This window comes from Camelus bactrianus, chromosome 8 (assembly GCF_048773025.1).
Source record: "Camelus bactrianus isolate YW-2024 breed Bactrian camel chromosome 8, ASM4877302v1, whole genome shotgun sequence".
Classification (NCBI taxonomy): Eukaryota; Metazoa; Chordata; class Mammalia; order Artiodactyla; family Camelidae; genus Camelus; species Camelus bactrianus.
In genome coordinates, this window is record NC_133546.1 from 47,123,564 (window position 1) to 47,141,053 (window position 17,490).

Here is a 17,490-nt window from a genome sequence, read left to right on the forward strand (position 1 = left end):
GAGGTTAAAATCACATCTCACTTATTTAAGGAGCAGCTGTCAGGAGTACTTTGAGCAAATGAACTTGGGGGTCCTGAAGACTTGAAGCTTCAGAAAGGATGTGATGGGAGGCCTATTCCCGGGTCTTGAAACAGTTCTTACAGCTGCTGTCTGCCCAGAAGTGGACTCCAAAGAGGTAGCCAGCGCTCAGAATGAGCTGATTTCCTCTGGCCAAATGCTAATAATGAAATCGATGTGTTATGGACAAGGAAATCTTTGGTCTCATAAAGGAAATAGAAGTGTCTTCTAAATTGGGTCCATGATCCCATTCTGTGTAACTTCTCTCCTATTCATTAGTGTTTTCAGCTGCCACTCTCTGTGGTACAGCCTTCCTTTGTAGACCGCATTATCCTAGAGGCCTGGTTTGACGTTAGAAATCCTCCACCATGTGCCTCTAATTACTTTCATTGCTCTGCTCTGGCCTCTCCCCATTATCTTCTTTTAAAGAAAGCTTTACACACAGACACACAGACACACAGACACACACACTCCCACACTAAGGAATAAACTCACTCATACACACTTATGGGTCCTAAATTGGTTTCCTGTCCCCCAAGGGAAAAAAATTTACTAGTGTGCTTGTAAACTCCCAGGAAATTGTGTATTCTGTTTATTTTCTAATGGTGGTGAATTGAATGCATCATTTCTGAACAGAGCTTTTATTTTAAGGAAAGACTCAAAAAAAGATGGCTTCTTCACAGTTTTGCTTTGCCCTGCAAACAGCTGCATGAAGTCTCGATACAATAGGGTGGATGTCGGCTGGGGAGACTTGAGCTAAGAGTGAGTATTATGTTTTCATGTAATGTTTCATTAAACAGCTACATCCACCAAGTGTTCCCAAGATATATAACTCTCAAGAAAAAAAGATATGCTTTGCCAAGTAAAGAACCATGATTTATGATAGTAACTGTTACACTCTGGATCTGATTGGGGCTTTGTTTTGAAAAATTATTACCACAATGGTTCTGTAGAATTTAGTAGAGAAACCGGCACCATTTGGCACGTTTATGACAATAGGGTTCTGGTTTTCTTAACTCCACAGTTAAATGTTGGCAGCATTTCAAGTTCTTGGCACAGATGTTTAAGTGAATATCAAGAAGAAACATTTTTAAAAAGCATTGAGTAGCTTTGAGTGTCCAAATGTAAGGAGCATTATTTTTTTTCTTTATATGCAGTTAGCATGCGCATGGTACCATGAACTTGGTAATGGAAGAAATGGCAAGCATGAAAACCATTTGCAAAGGGCTTTTAGATTTTTTTCTTTGAGGGCACTAGCACTTTTCTATTAAGCATCTCTCCTATTCATGTCTACCAAATGAGACTCAAATTAATTCATGTCTTTTTGTTTGTGACTGGAGACAACTTAGTGCCTGGACCATCAGTGGACAAGCCAATAGATCTATTCCCCCCATATGACCCTTGGGACCACATGGCCAGGCCACCATGATCCCTGGGCTTCATACTAACCATGCCAAGAGGCTGGTAAAACAGCAACTTTCTAGAAATTTGCTTTAAATGCACAAGTAGCAAATCTACTTCCTGAGTGAAAGTGTGAAGGGAAAAAATACTGTGGGATGCTGGGCAGGAAGACTGCAGACGCACAAAAGCCCTGATCCCCTGTGGGATGCTCAGAGCCGACTACTGAAGCAAAAGTGACGTCCCCAGTGGGCAAAGTGCTCCTCTGGTTCCCAGGGCTTCCCCAGAGCCCCTCACCCATGAGCTGGCTGGGTCTCCACACAGGTTCACGGGATTGATGCTAGGATGGCGTTTCTGGAATGGATCCAAGTCTTCCTTACCTCGCCACCACCCCATGCCATCAACAAAGTGAAACGAACAAAAAAGCCCAACAAAAGCAAACAAATCTTTCCTCGCTTACTGGCTAATGCTTGAAATGTTTTCCTTCGAGGGCACTTTTATAGCTCATCATTAAAGAAAATAATCTTACACTGTTGAATTATGAGAGAGACAAGAGATCAACACTGTCCAATCACTCCCAAGTGTCATCACCAAAGGAGGTAGGGAAATTAGGGAATCATGGCTGTAGGGAGTGGAGGGTGGGGTAGGGACTTGGACAGGAGACAGGCAAGTGTGTTCCGAATCTGTTCTGGGGCCACACTTACAGTATTAAGGTTAAGATGTTGCTCACTCACCCTTCACTCAAGACACTAGACAGGCATTGGTAAAGCATGAATATTTATATTTAATTTACATTTTGACAATTTGCACATAAATAACAATGTAAACCAGTTCGTAAACATAAGATAGTTTGTTGTTTTAGCAAAGTAAAAAGCCAATAACTTTGGTCAGTTTTAACTTTGAGTAGAAGAAAAAAAAAAATAAAACCACTGTTGATTGTGGGCTCAACATTCACATGTAAGAGGCCTCAGAGGGAAAGTCAGATGGTAAAGAGAATCAGAAAGTCTCAAGCCACTGTGAAGGTCTCAGTAAAAATTCCCACATATGAGGAAGCACAAAAAGGAAAAAGAGAACAAATGAGCTGTTGGGAATAGAAAGTATTTGGTATCAATGTTGGACTGTGATGCTTTGGTTTACCTACAATTAAGGACTGTCTGTCAAACACTGGTACATAAAGAACTGTCAGTTTCATTAAAGGAACAGACCAGTAAGGCTTTTGGGTTTCCCTGGCTTATCCTAAATTTGTTGTTCTCTTCTGCAGGTTGATATTAGTTACCACGGAACAAAATGCTGAATATATAAACCTCACTGATGGGCAATACACCAGTTATTTAGTAAGGAGGAAGAGGACGAGAGAGAAAAGCTGCAGTGGTGCTGGGATTTTTATTTCCGGGACTTGGACGTAACCACATCATGACAATGAGGCAAAACAAAAATACAGGCATCTCAGATTGCCCTTCATAGTAAAAAATGGTATCTCTCTTTCTCCCTGGTTGTTACGTGCTCCCCATCTCTGCACCAAGGTTTTAGGGTCTCTTCCAATAGTGGAGGAGGGGGGGCCCAAGCTCACCAATTTGATTGTGAGGTTGAGTGCTAGTTAAGCAAAGTCTCAGAAAGGGTGTTTTTTTTTTTTTTTTCATTAGGAAAAGTAGGATCTTTTACATGGTTTGGCTCACAATTTAAGTGGTTATAAATATATTATATATACACATGGTATAATGGTATAAATAGATTTATAAATATACACCATTCTTCGCTACACCTTGAATGCCAACGTGTCATCTTTGGGCTTAGCAGAGGAGAAGACACAATGGGACACATTCTGTCTTTCTGACTCTGCTTTCTCGTCTAGAGTTGCGAATCATGAGAGAAGCCATCACTTCCTGCTCTACTGGACACACTCAATGAGGTAATTGTTGTTGAACAACTTTGCAATGCCCTTTCTTCTGCAATTAAATTAACCATAAACTGTAAAAACACGAACACTGAGGAAAATCTGAGTTGCACAGAAAAAAAATACCATTGATGTGTTGGAGATAGGAATGTTCATTACCCGCTTTGACCCTAAGATAACGAGAATACCCGTTTTCTGGTTGTTTTTTTTTCTTTTCTTTTCTTTTTTGGTTTTTAAAGTGTGGCCTGAGCCTATCTAACTCAAATCCTTCCTGCTAGAGCACCAGGTTTGTGCAATTTTGACATAACAACAAAAAAAGACCAACAACAAAAACACCCAGACTCCTGCCCCCAGACCTCACACATACAAAACCACCTGTGCTTTGGGAACATTTTGCAGTGGTTCTAAACTTGGCATACTGTCTTCTTCACATTTTCAGATAAGACATTAGATGCAAAAGGCTCGTGGCCACTCTGAATGGTCACATGACTGTGGGGGTGGGGTGACCCTATTTTTCTGGAGGGAGACAGATGGGCAAAACCTTCTTCTCACCTTTCTCATTAATCTGTGGCTAGGGGGAAAAATCTGAACGATCTACAGAAATACACAAGATTCCCTTTCTTATTTCTGCTACTGAAGTTATTACTGAGTAATTCTGCACACATACCCCCAAGTTATACAATGCTGTTCAAATGACACAATCCTATGAATTAACACATCAACTGCCTAACTCCGGCAATACCAAAACCTCATTTGCCAACCATTCTTATAGAGGGAGGTTGACTGAAGCCATGAATTTGTGGACTAAATCGTAGGTCCTTAACACAGATGTGCAGAAATTATCTACAAAGAATGGCCACCAGACAAAAATACAACATTTAGCTCAAATTACAAGGAATTCTTCCAGTCATTGTAAACTCTTTTTTTAATTATTGCTTTTTGAATGATAAATTGTATAATAAATTATGAAGGATTATCACTGAAAAAATAATTACGGCAATAGTCTTAGCAACGGGAAGGCTAGGCAAACATATTCACACAAATGCTCAAAATACACAGGTTCAAATATATAGATGAGGGTGTAATTAAGTATATATAATGTGTATATATATTGTCTTTGCCTGATTTATGCCCTGAGATTTCGGTAACTTTGGAGTTCCTTCTTTAATTCCAGAGAGGTGAGGGGACCCACCTGCCATCAGGAGAGCTTTGTGGAACTGGAATTATATACAAGCATTTGCTACAGGCACCCTGACTCGCCCAGTCATAAGTTAAGACACAAAACCAAACACCTTTTGTTTTCTGAAAATCTTAAGGATCCACTGGTTCGACTGTTTCTTGTTTGACCTTCACAGGTCCCAGAGGTAGTGGGTTGCTGGGAGGCAACTTCAGGAGGGACGGGTCAGTGGACTCATAAAGGCTACACCCTGAGAGCAGTCCGTTCCCCAGGTTTCTTTGCAAAGACATTTTCAGGCCAGTTTCTTCCTTCTCTTTTCTGACCACAGCCAGAATTTCCTTCTCCACCACGGAGGCCACATCGACGGTGTCCTCCATGTCCTCCAGCCGGTCCGCATTGTCGCTGATGTCGAACTTCTCGATCTCTTCGTTGATTCGGGTCAGGTCATCCAGGGGCAGCCCAGTGGCTGGGGCCATGGGACAGTGCCCCTTCAGGTGGACCTTGAGGCTGCAGAGATGGATGTAGCTCTTGTGGCACTGGGCACATTTGTGGGGCCGCTCCCGGGTGTGGAGGCGCTTGTGGAGTTTCAGGTGCACAAACTGGGTGAACTTGGCAGGACATACCTTGCACTGGTAAGGTTTCTCTCCCGAGTGGAGTCGCAAGTGGGTCTTGAGATTGCTGGTGCTGCTGAATCGCTTGTGGCAAACCTGCAGTGCGGGGAAGAGGGCGGAGAGGGGAGGCGGGGAGGCCAGAAGGTTAAGGGCTGCCAATGGGAGGGGCAGGCTGACAACCCACGCCCAGCAACCAGGGAGGCAAGAAAACTCCCCGTGGCCCTGGCGCATGGGTGGTGTTTACTTCCCCTTCCAATTTCCACCCACTGGAAGCGGGCTGCCCAAGGCAGGCAGAATTCCTGGGCTGGTTTAAACTACAGGCTGTGGGACATGGGAGGGCGATGCCTGAGACACTGTCTACAAAGGTCAAAAGCTCTACCCAGAACATACTGCCCACCTGGCATTCGTGTGGCTTTTCTCCCGTGTGTACCAGGTAGTGTTTCTGCAGGTGGGCGAGCTGGGTGAAGCCCTTGTTGCAAGTCTGGCATTTGAAAGGCCGTTCTCCACTGTGCACTCTGAGGTGGACCTGGGGAGAAGCCACACAAGTTAACTCTGCCCTTACTCAGCTGCAAAACCCAACATTCCTGCTCAAGGACCCAGGCACTAATGATGCAAACCTCTTAGGAAAAGCATCCAAAGTCTTAAACAGAATAAATCAGACCCCAGTGTTTTCAGAACATCCTGTTGTGTTTGAGCTAAAGGAACAAAAGTCCCAGGCTAAGCAGGGCCTTGAACCTGATCTTCCAACCCCAACCCCACCTTTTTATTACTCAGGACACTCAGGAGAGGAGAAGTAATTTATCCAAAGCCATACAGCCGGAGCGGCAAAAGCAAAGTCAAACCCGCACAGGACCATGGCCAGCCCAGATCTCAGGCTGGGGGACTGGGGAAATCGCAATTTGCAACCTGTGGGAAGCCAAGTCGATACCAACGCGGTGGTCCGCCCCCCATCCCCCGACAGACTCTGGCGACAATCAGACGGCCCGCTCGGGGAGGGGGGCGGTGCCTACCTTCAGATTTGAGAGCTGGCCGAAAGTCTTGGCGCAAACGTTGCATTCATACTTAATCTTGCCGTTCTGCTTCTTCAGGGGGTAGGGGAGCGTCTTGTAGCCGGTCATGCTCCTTTTGTTCTTGATGAGATTCACGGCCTCGTCGCCACCGGGCGTGGCCATGGCAGCTGAGGTAGCTTTGGGCTGCACCACGTGCTCGGCCGAGGCGGCAGTGCCGGCCGTCGGGGATCCGCTGGTGGGACTGCAGGCCTTGTCCTTCAGGCTGGCAGCCGCCCCGGGGAGGGAGAAGGCACTGTGCGGCGCCGGCACCAGCACCTCCCGGGGATGCTCCGGCAGCAGCCGGCGCGCCCCTTCTGAGGGCAGCGAGCTGGGGAGGGAGGCCGGCGCCAGCAGCGGGGGAGGCAGGCCGCCTCCGCCCAGGAGGCTGCTGTACACGGGATAGAGCCTCGGGAAGAGGCCGAAGTTGTTGATGCCGCCGTTGATGTTGCCCACGGCGCCCAGGCTGTTGCAGTGCATGCCGTAGGGGGGCAGGAGGAACTTGGGGTAGTGCGCGTTGTAGGAGGGGACGAAGGCTGGCTGGAGGTGCGAGGGCGGCGCGTATCCCGGGTAGGAGCCTAGCCCTTCGGGGCCGTAGGGAGCGTTCAAGTAGGCGTAGGAGTCCCGGTGCTCCTGGGAGCCGGGAGCCAGGGGCGACACCGTGTTCCCAGGGCTGCTGTGAGGGCTGGCGCTCTGGAGGCTCCGATCCGGGCTGCTGCGCGCCGAGGGGCTGGGCGTCGTGGAGGACGGGATGGGGGACTGAGTGATGTAAGTCGGCCTCTCCATCCCGTAGGCCAGGGAAGCTTTCAAAAAGTCTTCCGGGAGAGGGGCCCGGATCGGGTACACCACCCGAGGGTAGAAGGGCATTTCGGGGCTCCTGTTTTTTCTGTAGTCCTCCGTGTCCTTTTCTGAAGTGAGGAGTGAAATGTTGGAACGGTGTAAGTCCTTTCCTTTGTAGGGGTGGGAGTCCAACTTGAGGATTTCTTTCACACTGTACTCTCTCTTTGGGCCATTCTTTGGGCAAAGATCATGTTTCTCAGTGCTCTGCTGCTTTGGATGGCTCTGGGTTTGCGCTGAAAGAAAGAAAGGGCGATTACTCAGAGGGAGACAGAAAATCGAAGCGACCTTGCCCAAGTTGCTCTCTCCTTGAGCAAACCTGAGCCCCAGCTGCCCCAAGAGGGACACCTGGCATCTCAACACCCACTCATTCTAGAGGCTCAGGCCGCTGCCGTTCCTCCTCAACAAAACCGGGTCACTGGCCGCATCGATCAAACCAAGAGCACCGTTTAGATTATTTTGTTTCCACTGGTGAAAACCTCATGCTAGAAAAGTTCTGTTCGACTTAGTAAAGGAGCGCCTCCATGAAAACGGGGTGGAAAAAGATTGGGTGGGGGGTGTTTTGGGTTAATAAAAGTCATTTTCAACGTTCACAGTTCACCTAAAGGAAATCAACACACCCTGGAACTAGATGTGAAAGATTAACTCATTTCAAGTAATAAGCAGTCATCAATTTTCGCCTCGATTCTTGTTTAATACGAATTTGATAAAAGTCGGTTCAAACTGCCTCTGCCAAACAGACAGATCAGCATGGTGATGCCACCCCCTCCCCTCAATTTGCTGACACCACCAGAATGTCACCAAGGCTCTCTCTGGTCTAACCAGGCTCCCAGTAATGCTGTCCCCTGGAATCACAAGGCGTGACATCGTGATCTCTGCCAAACCACAACAGGCACTTCCTGAGCCAGTTCAATTACTTAGAGCACCAAAGAAAACAGGCAATGAAGATGAAAGCATTTATTCCCAAAGACGGCATATTATTACTTGGTAAATACACCGTTTAAGAGCAGCAGCAATAAGAGGACAGTTCCGGGCTCTCCAGGCCATCACCAGCCCTGCCCCTCCAAACACACAGAGCAAATGATGCCTTCGGGAAAACCCAAAACTCCCTGCCCAGGCTTCCTTGGAAACCAAAAGTAAAATATATGCTGCTACGCTGGAGCTCTGGCTGTTGGAGGTCAATCACTCCAGCCTGAACACCTGCCCGAGGCGTAGGCACAGGTTAAAGGCCTCGGTGTCCAGAGGCAGGAGAGCTCTCGGCCTCGGTGTTAGAAGAGGACAGCGTGGGGGGATCAGGCTGAAGCCTCTGTAAAAGTATCATACATTGTCTTAAAAAAAAAAAGTCCCCGTTTGACTGAACCAAGAACTCCAGGCTTGCTATCTGATAGCTCTAGAAATGAACTCTGTGGAACTCCAGATTCCGAACTCTTCAAATCCATTCTCTAGGCTGACAAGCTTGAGGGATTCGATTCCAGTTTGAGAGCCCCTCAGAGAATGTTATCTCTGCTGCTTGTTATCAGTTCCTCCCGGGTGAGCCCACAGCCCCAGAGTAAACACAGCCTAGACGCTATCAGGGAAGACGCTGATGGGGCAGTGATGGAAAGCTTGTTGAGGGAGAGGGATTTCTGAAGCCACTAAGCCAAATAAATATCCCCTTATCAGGCCAATATCAGTCTTTCAGTGAGGCTCAGCAGGCAGGAAGTTCAAATTGTCACTTTTGTTTTTTAAAGCTGAAATGGTAAGGGGAGAGAGACAACTAAATTGGAAAGCTGACAGGCAAGGCATCTCACAGCCACAGGAAGGAATTCTGAGGTGAAAAAGAATGACTTGGAGGCATCTGCATCAGCCCACATTAAAAATAAAAGATGTCGCCCTAATAAGATGAAAATACAGAAACTTCACCGTCACAACTTTCTGCCATTTTTATGTGGCAAATGACATCTGAATCTCAATTTTTTTCAGTGGCTTCAACACTGTCTTGGTTTGAAAATTCAGTAAGTTAGAGCCATTAGCAAGAAGTTTAAGTAAGCCCACAGCACCGTCCCTCTTACAAAGCACCTCAATAATTCGATTACTGACCTGAAACAAAGCTAACGATGGGGCCAACAAACAAGAAAGTCGGAATTTATTATTTTCTATGCAAAGTACTGACTGCAGGGTGCCTAGCATATAATAAATCCACAGTAAATGTTTGATGACTCAGATGCCTTCATAAAAATACATTTATGTCTTATGACAAAACAATATCCGGAGGGCAAAATCAGGCCCCCTCAGAGGTTCCAAGGTGGCGAACATGGAGTCTCTATGAAGGTACATTAAAAAAAACTTATCCTTCAGCAGCTGAGTAATCAGTTGAGCCGGTGTCATTTCGGACTCTCCCACTCAGCAGCAGCTTGAGTTAACATGAAAAAGAAAATCAAGATCTGTTTTTGTTCTTAAATCTTAAATGGCTGTAGGCGGACGGAGTCATTTCAAGAGTGAACTGCTTCTGAAGGCTCTGAATGGCTTAATTATGCCGACTCACATTTTCGATCTATAATAAGAACCCCCAAGACTACAAGAAAGAACCTAGAAGTTCTGCAGTAGGCAAAACAAAGTCTGTTTTCAACTGAAACTGAGAAAGCAGATTAACATTTAAAAGTCTACAATTTGGTCAACTATTTTCTAGATGGGTTAGTTAGATAGATAGAAAAAAAAAAAAGACCGAAAAACTTGGGAGGGGTTAGGAGTTAAACCTAATAGTCCCTACTCCTTTTCTTTGATTTTTAAAAAATGCCTGTTTGTGATTTCTGGCGACTTATTTTTCTTTACCTCCATTTTCTTTGAATCTCTTCTCCTCAAAACTCTACCAATTGAACCACTGCTGTCCTTTCAAAGTCCTCACCGAGATTATGACACAGGTCTCTCTTGTGCTTAAAGCATGGATCCCAACACAACTCATTTGAAGACACAATCTACCTATGAGGCCTGATGAAATAGTGGAAATTTTCCTGATCAACGTCTCAATCATCAGTTACCACACCTAAGACAGCTGGTTTCACAATCGGAGCAGGAGTCTTGGCTTAGTGTGACTGGTTATTGTTAATCCTCATTCTTTACTGTGAAAACTGGACAATGAACGGGTAACTGAAAATGGTTAATCACCATTTTAGAAAAAATTCTGCATCCACAGGAAGGGATATTGGAGGGAACAAAGATATCATTTCAGAGTATGCATGAAAGTTGCTTCTGAACACAAAGAATAAGAATTTGAATCTTAAAATACTGTGCAGAGCCTTTAATTGGAGCAGGAAAATGCACAGCCTTTAAATCCTTTCTTTGACTGGCAGGAGGTGAGGGACGTATGTGAAAAACGTCTTTGTGGCTGGTGCAAAGTCACCAGGGTGGGTCAAATCAAATGGAGTTACTGATCCCACCCCCCCACCCCCCCACCCAAAGTCAAAATCTTTCTCGGAATCAGTGAATGATTAAACTCAAGGAATGTAAGGAGACCCTCAAGAGGCAGTGACTGGCTGTGCTGAGAAAGTCAGGAGGAAGCAGCACATCTTCCTGTGAGTCATTGTGCTTGAAAAGAAGTTGTCTTTTACCACCAGGCCCTGAGCACTGTGCCTGGCACCTACAGAGGGTGAAACAGCTGTCAGGCTCCCGGGATGTTGGCACTAGTGATTTGATGGAGACTCTTGGGAGTGCGGAAAAGATGAAGGGAAAAGAATCACCACCGTCAGTCAGGACCTGATTATACCCACCAGGCTCATGTTGGAGGCCAATTTGTTTCTAAACATCCCAAGACTTCTTCCTGAAGCTCAAGGGTGCCCTGTGTGTGTGTGTGTGTGTGTGTGTGTGTGTGTGTGTACCACAAACACAGATTTAAAGGTAACCTTATGGTGGAGGTCCTTAAGCCTTTATAGCCCCAACTTTCCAGAAAACTACAAATAGTCTTGAGATCACAGGGAGAGCAAGTAAACCAGACAGTGTGAGTTGTGCCCCAAATAGAGTTGGATTATACCCAACTAGGATAAGTAATTAGTTTGCTAATTGGTCCTAAAGTTTAAGTTAAATTCTAATGTATGTGAATATTAACATTCATTCCAAATGTCTCAAAGGCAGAAATGTAAACTAACACAACTGAGCCTCCAGATAAAGCAAAAGGGACAGCATATCAACCACGATCGATGAATCTGGGCAAAGGGTCCCTGGAAATTCTTTGTACTATTCTTGCAACTTCTCTTGGAGTTGGAAATGAGATCAAAACAAAAGGTTACAAAACTTACGGCATTTAGATGCCGAAGCTTTTAAGCCAAAAGGAGCTAGTTTTAAAAGCTGCTTTAACACTTAGCAATCTGAGAATACACAACCATAGTTACAACAGGTTGGAATTTTATGGTAAATCTTCAATCATTCATAGAGATCACTTGAGAATGACGAAAATGAAGTAGCCCTCTGCAGAGAGGTCATGACAGCAACTTTAACCAAATAAAAAAGTAAAAGCTTATAAACCTAAGGAACTGAGAATTTGTTGAGATTACAGTGATAGGTGGTTACTGTAATATTGATCAGGAGATCAGATAATTAGGTTTTTACCATATGGAAGGAAGCTAAGATATAAAATCTTTAGTTATCTATCTCGAGTAAGATTTGAAAAATTATAGCTCCAAGTTTTTCTAGAAACACCTTTTATGTTTCACATCAGATCATAACTTGATAACCAAATGTGCCTCTCTGCAATATTTCAATGCACATTTTAGGCACTGACAAATGACCACAAACAAGGAGCTATGTTTGCATCCCCAGTACGTCAGGACCAATCCCTACTATGATAGAATTCTACCTGCCCCCTTTTTTTGATAGATTAGCACTGGATGTATATTTCTCCCTGTAACTTTTCTGAACTGAACACTCAAAGTAGCTTAGTATTTTTTTTTTTAATGATCACATCTCATTATAGGAAATAAAGACTAAAAAAAAATTGTTTTCCTCTTGCCAGTCCCTAGTTTAAGCCACCTACTTGGCCCAACAGATGAAGCCATATAATTAAACAACATGTTATTAGCGTATAGGGGCAGAACTGACATTACTGGCATTTTTATTTTTTTTGGTTCTGTAATCCACTTACTGAGATTCATCATTGTCAGCTCTCCGGGATAAGGGTGGTGAAGTCTTTCGGCAAAGTCCCGGCAATACCACACAAGCAGCTCCTGGTTGGCAGGGATGGGCTTGATGGTGTAGAAATAGATGTTCATGCCGTTCTGACAGGCAGCCAGGTTCTGCTCCCGGGCCGAGTGCGCTGGATTCACATAACGTAGCCAGTTACTCTTCTCCTCATTAAAGCCGTCGATGAAGTGGTGAAGCTCCCCTCCGCAATAGATCTGTCCAAGAGAGAAGACAGATGTAGAAAAGAGAGCCCCCAAGCAACAGAAGGCTTCCCCTGGCACCTCTGAGAGCAAACCCAGCCAGTACCCTGGGTGATGGCTGGTCCCCTACGGCCTCGTTAGAAAAGGAAATCAGTTTAGCTGGAGTTGTCTTGAATCAGCAGAAGTAAGGGCGGAAACAGGTAAGGCATACTTTGTCAGTTACCTTTTCCATTTCAGTTTTAGTGTCTTTTCATGTTTGGGGGGAAAATAACAGAAGAATGAAACACAAAGTTTTCGTCTAAGGAGCTGTCTTGGGCGGATGCAACCGCCACGGAGCCCTACTTCTGCTACCACAGGGAAGGGCACACGGGCGACGCTGCTACTTCGACTTCTGATTGTGCTGACTTTTAATGCCTTGAGTCACTGGGTAGAAGACCAGCCTGACTGCGTACGTCAAACTGAGTCTCTCGACTTTTTCTATGGCCTCTGTACTCGCCGTTTCCTACACCCCCGCCCAAGGCTTAAACTAGGCAAACATCCTCCACCCCCAAGCCTCCAAGTCCAGCAGTAACACTTGTTCATATGAATACTTGGAACCTTGCCTTTTTGTGGAAACGCTGGGTGGGGCCAAGGTGAACTTTACCTGCCATAACAAAGTGAACGCCGGGACAGCAGCCAGAACCTGACAGTCTACTGAGAAGTCACTTTTCCCCTTGATAAACATGGTCAGCCTTGCGCCTTTTCTTTCAAGCCAAAGGCGGGGAGAGAGAACGCTCTTGTCTGTGAGGAGGTTGGCTACAGCACCTCTCACAGAGACACAGGGTTTGTGTTTTTGGAAAAACAGGAAGAAACTAGGTTGCTCTCTAAAGGCAACGCATGTGTACGAAGAATGCAAAGTTTGCCCTGTAGTAACGCTGCTTCTGGTTAACAGATGCCCCCAGGCCACTAGGTAAAAAGGCAGAGGTAGGAAGAGGGAAAATTAAAACATACATATCCTCACTGAAAGGACTATAAACAAACTCCTTAGCCTTCCACAGAACGTTTCTCTTTCCCTCTTTTTATGATGTGCCCACCTTTTCTTCAGACTCAAGAAATGTCCTTACACACATACAGTGAGTACCTGATTATCTGCAACTTGGGGTCTCCAAGCAGGACAGCATGGTTCCTACAGAAATTCTGCTCTGACCGGACAGCAGGTTATTGCTTGGTTCTTAGTCACCGACTATGTTACGCTATGAATTGTCTCTGTATTTTGCTCAAACGTTATCACAGACAAAAAGGAACTCTGTCCCTTTAACACGGGCAGTAAACACCAGAATCACTTTCTTTTAAGAGTAACTTCCTGTAAATTGTGAAGGGGGAAATACATGTGGCTTCATCAAAGCAGCTTGTGAGAGCTTTTGCGGTGTGTTTTGTTAAGAGAAAATGGAACAAGGCTGGGTGAATTCTGCTATCAAGAGGGGTTTTCAAGTTTGTTTACTGTGATGTGCAAACTTCCAGGAACATGGGGTTCCAGCGCTCTTGCAGTCTTCGCTGGGCGGAAACTGCTTTCTAAAGCTACGAGTGTGTAGATTCCAGTCAGCCTTCCACAGACTATGATTTACTGTATCCTCATTTAAAAACAGAAATGTCGATGCCATGAAGTCACACACACATACACACACACACATACACACACCCCCACAAGAAAATAAAATAGTGATACGTCAGATGAACACTGCTCCCTGTCACCCTCAGTGCATTTCCATATATTATCAAGAAGATTAAAAACGTGCTGACTCATAGCACAGTTACAAGAAATGTCACTGGTTTCTCAACTTGAACATCCCTTCTCTTCTTTGACTGTGTAATTTGCATGAAACTTTTTCTTTCCTCACAACAGATGTTCCCATTCCTGCCAGCAAAATCAGGATGCGTTTAACAACATGTGGAAAGTGAGCTCCTACAATATCCTTTGCATGTGAAAGACGGATTCAAATAAATCCTCCCAAGGAAAGCATTTCAGTTACTTATAGTGAATCTTCAATGAACCAGGGAACTGGGACAGAGAGAGGAGGTTCTTAAGTATTTCTTGTCTTTTGTCAAAAGGATCATGGCTGAACGAGACTTATGCTGGATTGTCTTAATTCAGTCCTTCGACTCCAAGAAGTACACACTTCTCTGGGTCACTTCTGAGAAGATTTTATTGGCACTAAAAGCAAAAATGCACTCACTTACAGTTTGCCCATTACTAGTCGATGTACTAAATATATTTTAAGCATGAGTAATTATTAAATAAAAATTGGGAGTACACAATTCTTATTGAACAATTCTCAGTGCTCTCTTTTTTGGAGAAATAGTAAAATAAATTTCTAAAAGCACAGAACTTCTTGGATTTTAAAAAAAAAGCTTGTTTCTTAGGAACAATGTCTGAGTAATCTCCAAATATAAGTCTTTTATAAAGATACTTGTCCAAAAGATGTAAGCACTCTAGGTAAATACCGGCCAAAGTAAGCTTAATACAATTTTTGTTGTTGCCATGCAGCTGTTTTCTAAAAGAATTGAAACAATGGTTTCCCAGTAAGCATGTACATTTTATGTAAGTATGTATAAAAAATTGCTTTTAAATTTAGTAACACATCTCTATTTTCTAATTGAGGAAACCAAGTATCCCAGAAAAATCTATGGGAAATGGAAAGCAGTCCAATTTTTCCTTTGTTCATCCTGATCCAGGGTCTTTTACTCAAGGATTCCTTCTAATTAGTTCACCTGTGAGGTCCTTTCTGACCGTGATATATTCCAAAGGAAATTGTATTGGCCAGACTCTGATTGGATGCTATGGGAAAGTTCATCATCTTGAATAATTGTAAGTATTTTCCTTATGCGATGGGAGTAATCTCTGTACTGTCAGATCCAGTAGTTTTATGGTACAGATATATTTAAACAGGACTAGTCTTGTGGTCCATCTCCATTCCCTGAGCACCTTCTTCCACCTATCCTTCCTAATGGCATTTATTTTCAAGGTAATTCATTTATGATTACTCTTCCATTCAATTAAAGTTAACTCAGCAAGAAATCAAGAAGGGGTGAAATCTAAGGCTTGGTGACTCATTACTACTTCCTTGCACAGAGATGCAAATGAACTTACCCTTGAAGCAAGCGGCAAACTGTTTCCTTTCATCACAAAGCTCTAATGAATTGCAAAAATTAAGATTCACGTGTAGACCAGAGCTTCATCCCTGACCACCTCCAGGCTTTGTTTCCCAGGCCAAACATTTAACCAGTTTCATCACCCTTGCTTAGAATTCCATGTCCATGGGGACCCTAAATACTTGTGGCGAGCCCAAGGACAGGTCGAAAAAGGAAGTGACCCAGCAATTTTAGTTTCATTTTTTCCCCCTAATACTTAACGAGTCTGGAAAAATTTCCGTACTTACCCGCCAAAAATATTGCCTGTTGGCGTTCTTGGGAACTGTATCATTGGTGTAGATTTCACCTATTAGAGGTCCAAAACGTGTTCCCTTTGGTATGTATTCTTTACTCACCACCCCAATAACCTAAAGAGGGTAAAACATGAAACAATGAGTGCAGCTGTAAAGTATTAATCGATCTTTTCATTTCAGTGAATTGAATGGTCAAATGGTAATACAACCAACAGTGGCAAAGTTATACTAAGGAGCGCGGTCATTGATGGTGCCTACGTAATCAACAAAGAGCTTTACTTTGGGGGAAGATCATCTGTTAAACTCCTAGATCATAAGTCAATATGCAACCAAATATGAAACAGTCTAATTTTCTGGGGACACAGAGTCCTTTATTTTTATTAATACTTTTTATGCTAGAAGAACAGAGAAGGTAACCATTCTATTTTGTATGAATGAGATTCGGATCCTGCAGCAAGGTTAGACCATTTCAGCCTGCTCCTAGTTTCCTATTTCTTCTTCTCCCTCAAACCATAAACACAGTGTGTTTAAGGGGAATAAAATAGTTTTAACCTCAGAAACCAAAATAATGTTCTTTGGTTGTTCCACAAAGGCCTGAGGAACCATAAACAAAACACATTATATTTTTTTCATTTCAGATGAGGTTTTTTTTTCCTTCTTCTTCTTCATAACTTGTAGGTTCTCCTTAACAGAAGAAAGTTCCTTTAAGCGACTTGGTTCTTCTCTAGCATCTTCTGCTCAGAAGTGGTCAAAAGTCTTCCTCTGAAATGGAATTTATGCCGAGGAGAGCTGTGGGTTCTAAGATCTGAGGAAATGACCTTCTCAAACTGGATGTATCACACATTTTGACTTTGTAGGGCCTTGCTAAAGAAACCCGTTAACTATACCAGTTCCTCCTTGATCGTAAATTTCTTTCTGGGGGGGGAGGTGGGGAAAAAAAAATCACCAGCAGCAATCAGGAAGCAATTCATCACCATTCAAAAGAACTCCTCTGTAACGGTCTTTTTACAACATTTTACAGTTCATTTTGTTTTGGTTTTTATTCACTCACTTTCCCATTTTTATTTTCTTTTTACCCCAAACCACCTACAAATCACTGAACACCTTACTGAAATGGACCAAGAGGGGAGGTAAAACATATTTATTTCCAGTTTTTATTATCCCTGGTGGCTCTTATATAACTGAAATGATAGGCCCAAATACACGAATCAAAAAATGTTCACTGTGGAAAGCAAAGACTGTGGATATGATAGACACTGAGACCTCAGTAAATCTCACCAAGAGTTGAAACCTCTGTCTAAATGGACATGGAATTAACACACCTGCATGCTTGTGACAGATCAGTCTTTCTCCTGTACATGACTTATCAGCCAATGATTTAAAAGAATTAATATTCAATATACAAGCCAATGGAGCATACCCAGACTGGAAAAACAGAAAAAAAGAAAATTTCCTCTATCTAACACAAGTTGAAACAAGGTTGGTGAGCTAGAGTGTTATTTTTGGTTCTTTATGAATTTCTGGCAGAGAGCTGAAAAGAGCAGATGTTCATTTCATCCTCCTCCTCTGCCTTCATTTACATCTATCTGCCCTTTCAATAACAGTTTGTCCTTATTGGTATTGTCGGCCCTTCAACTATGGGGGACAGGAGGACTTCGGAACAGTCTTGAGATAAAAATACTTACTAAAGCTTTAAG

General features: G+C 43.8%; 1 protein-coding gene across 5 annotated transcripts in view; it reads right to left on the reverse strand.

The window, feature by feature from the left end:
• Positions 1-2,219: 2,219 nt before the first annotated feature.
• Positions 2,220-17,490, reverse strand: part of PRDM1 (PR/SET domain 1) — a 60,383-nt gene continuing 45,112 nt past the window's right edge. For all 5 annotated transcript variants that reach the window (XM_074368569.1, XM_074368568.1, XM_074368570.1 and 2 more), the window contains 5 exons: positions 15,788-15,907; positions 12,134-12,386; positions 6,148-7,256; positions 5,535-5,663; positions 2,220-5,233 (listed from right to left, as the gene is read on the reverse strand). In XM_074368569.1, the coding sequence (XP_074224670.1) occupies positions 4,661-5,233; positions 5,535-5,663; positions 6,148-7,256; positions 12,134-12,386; positions 15,788-15,907 (2,184 nt within the window). In that variant the 3' untranslated portion in view covers positions 2,220-4,660. The remainder of the gene's footprint in view (positions 5,234-5,534; positions 5,664-6,147; positions 7,257-12,133; positions 12,387-15,787; positions 15,908-17,490) is intronic.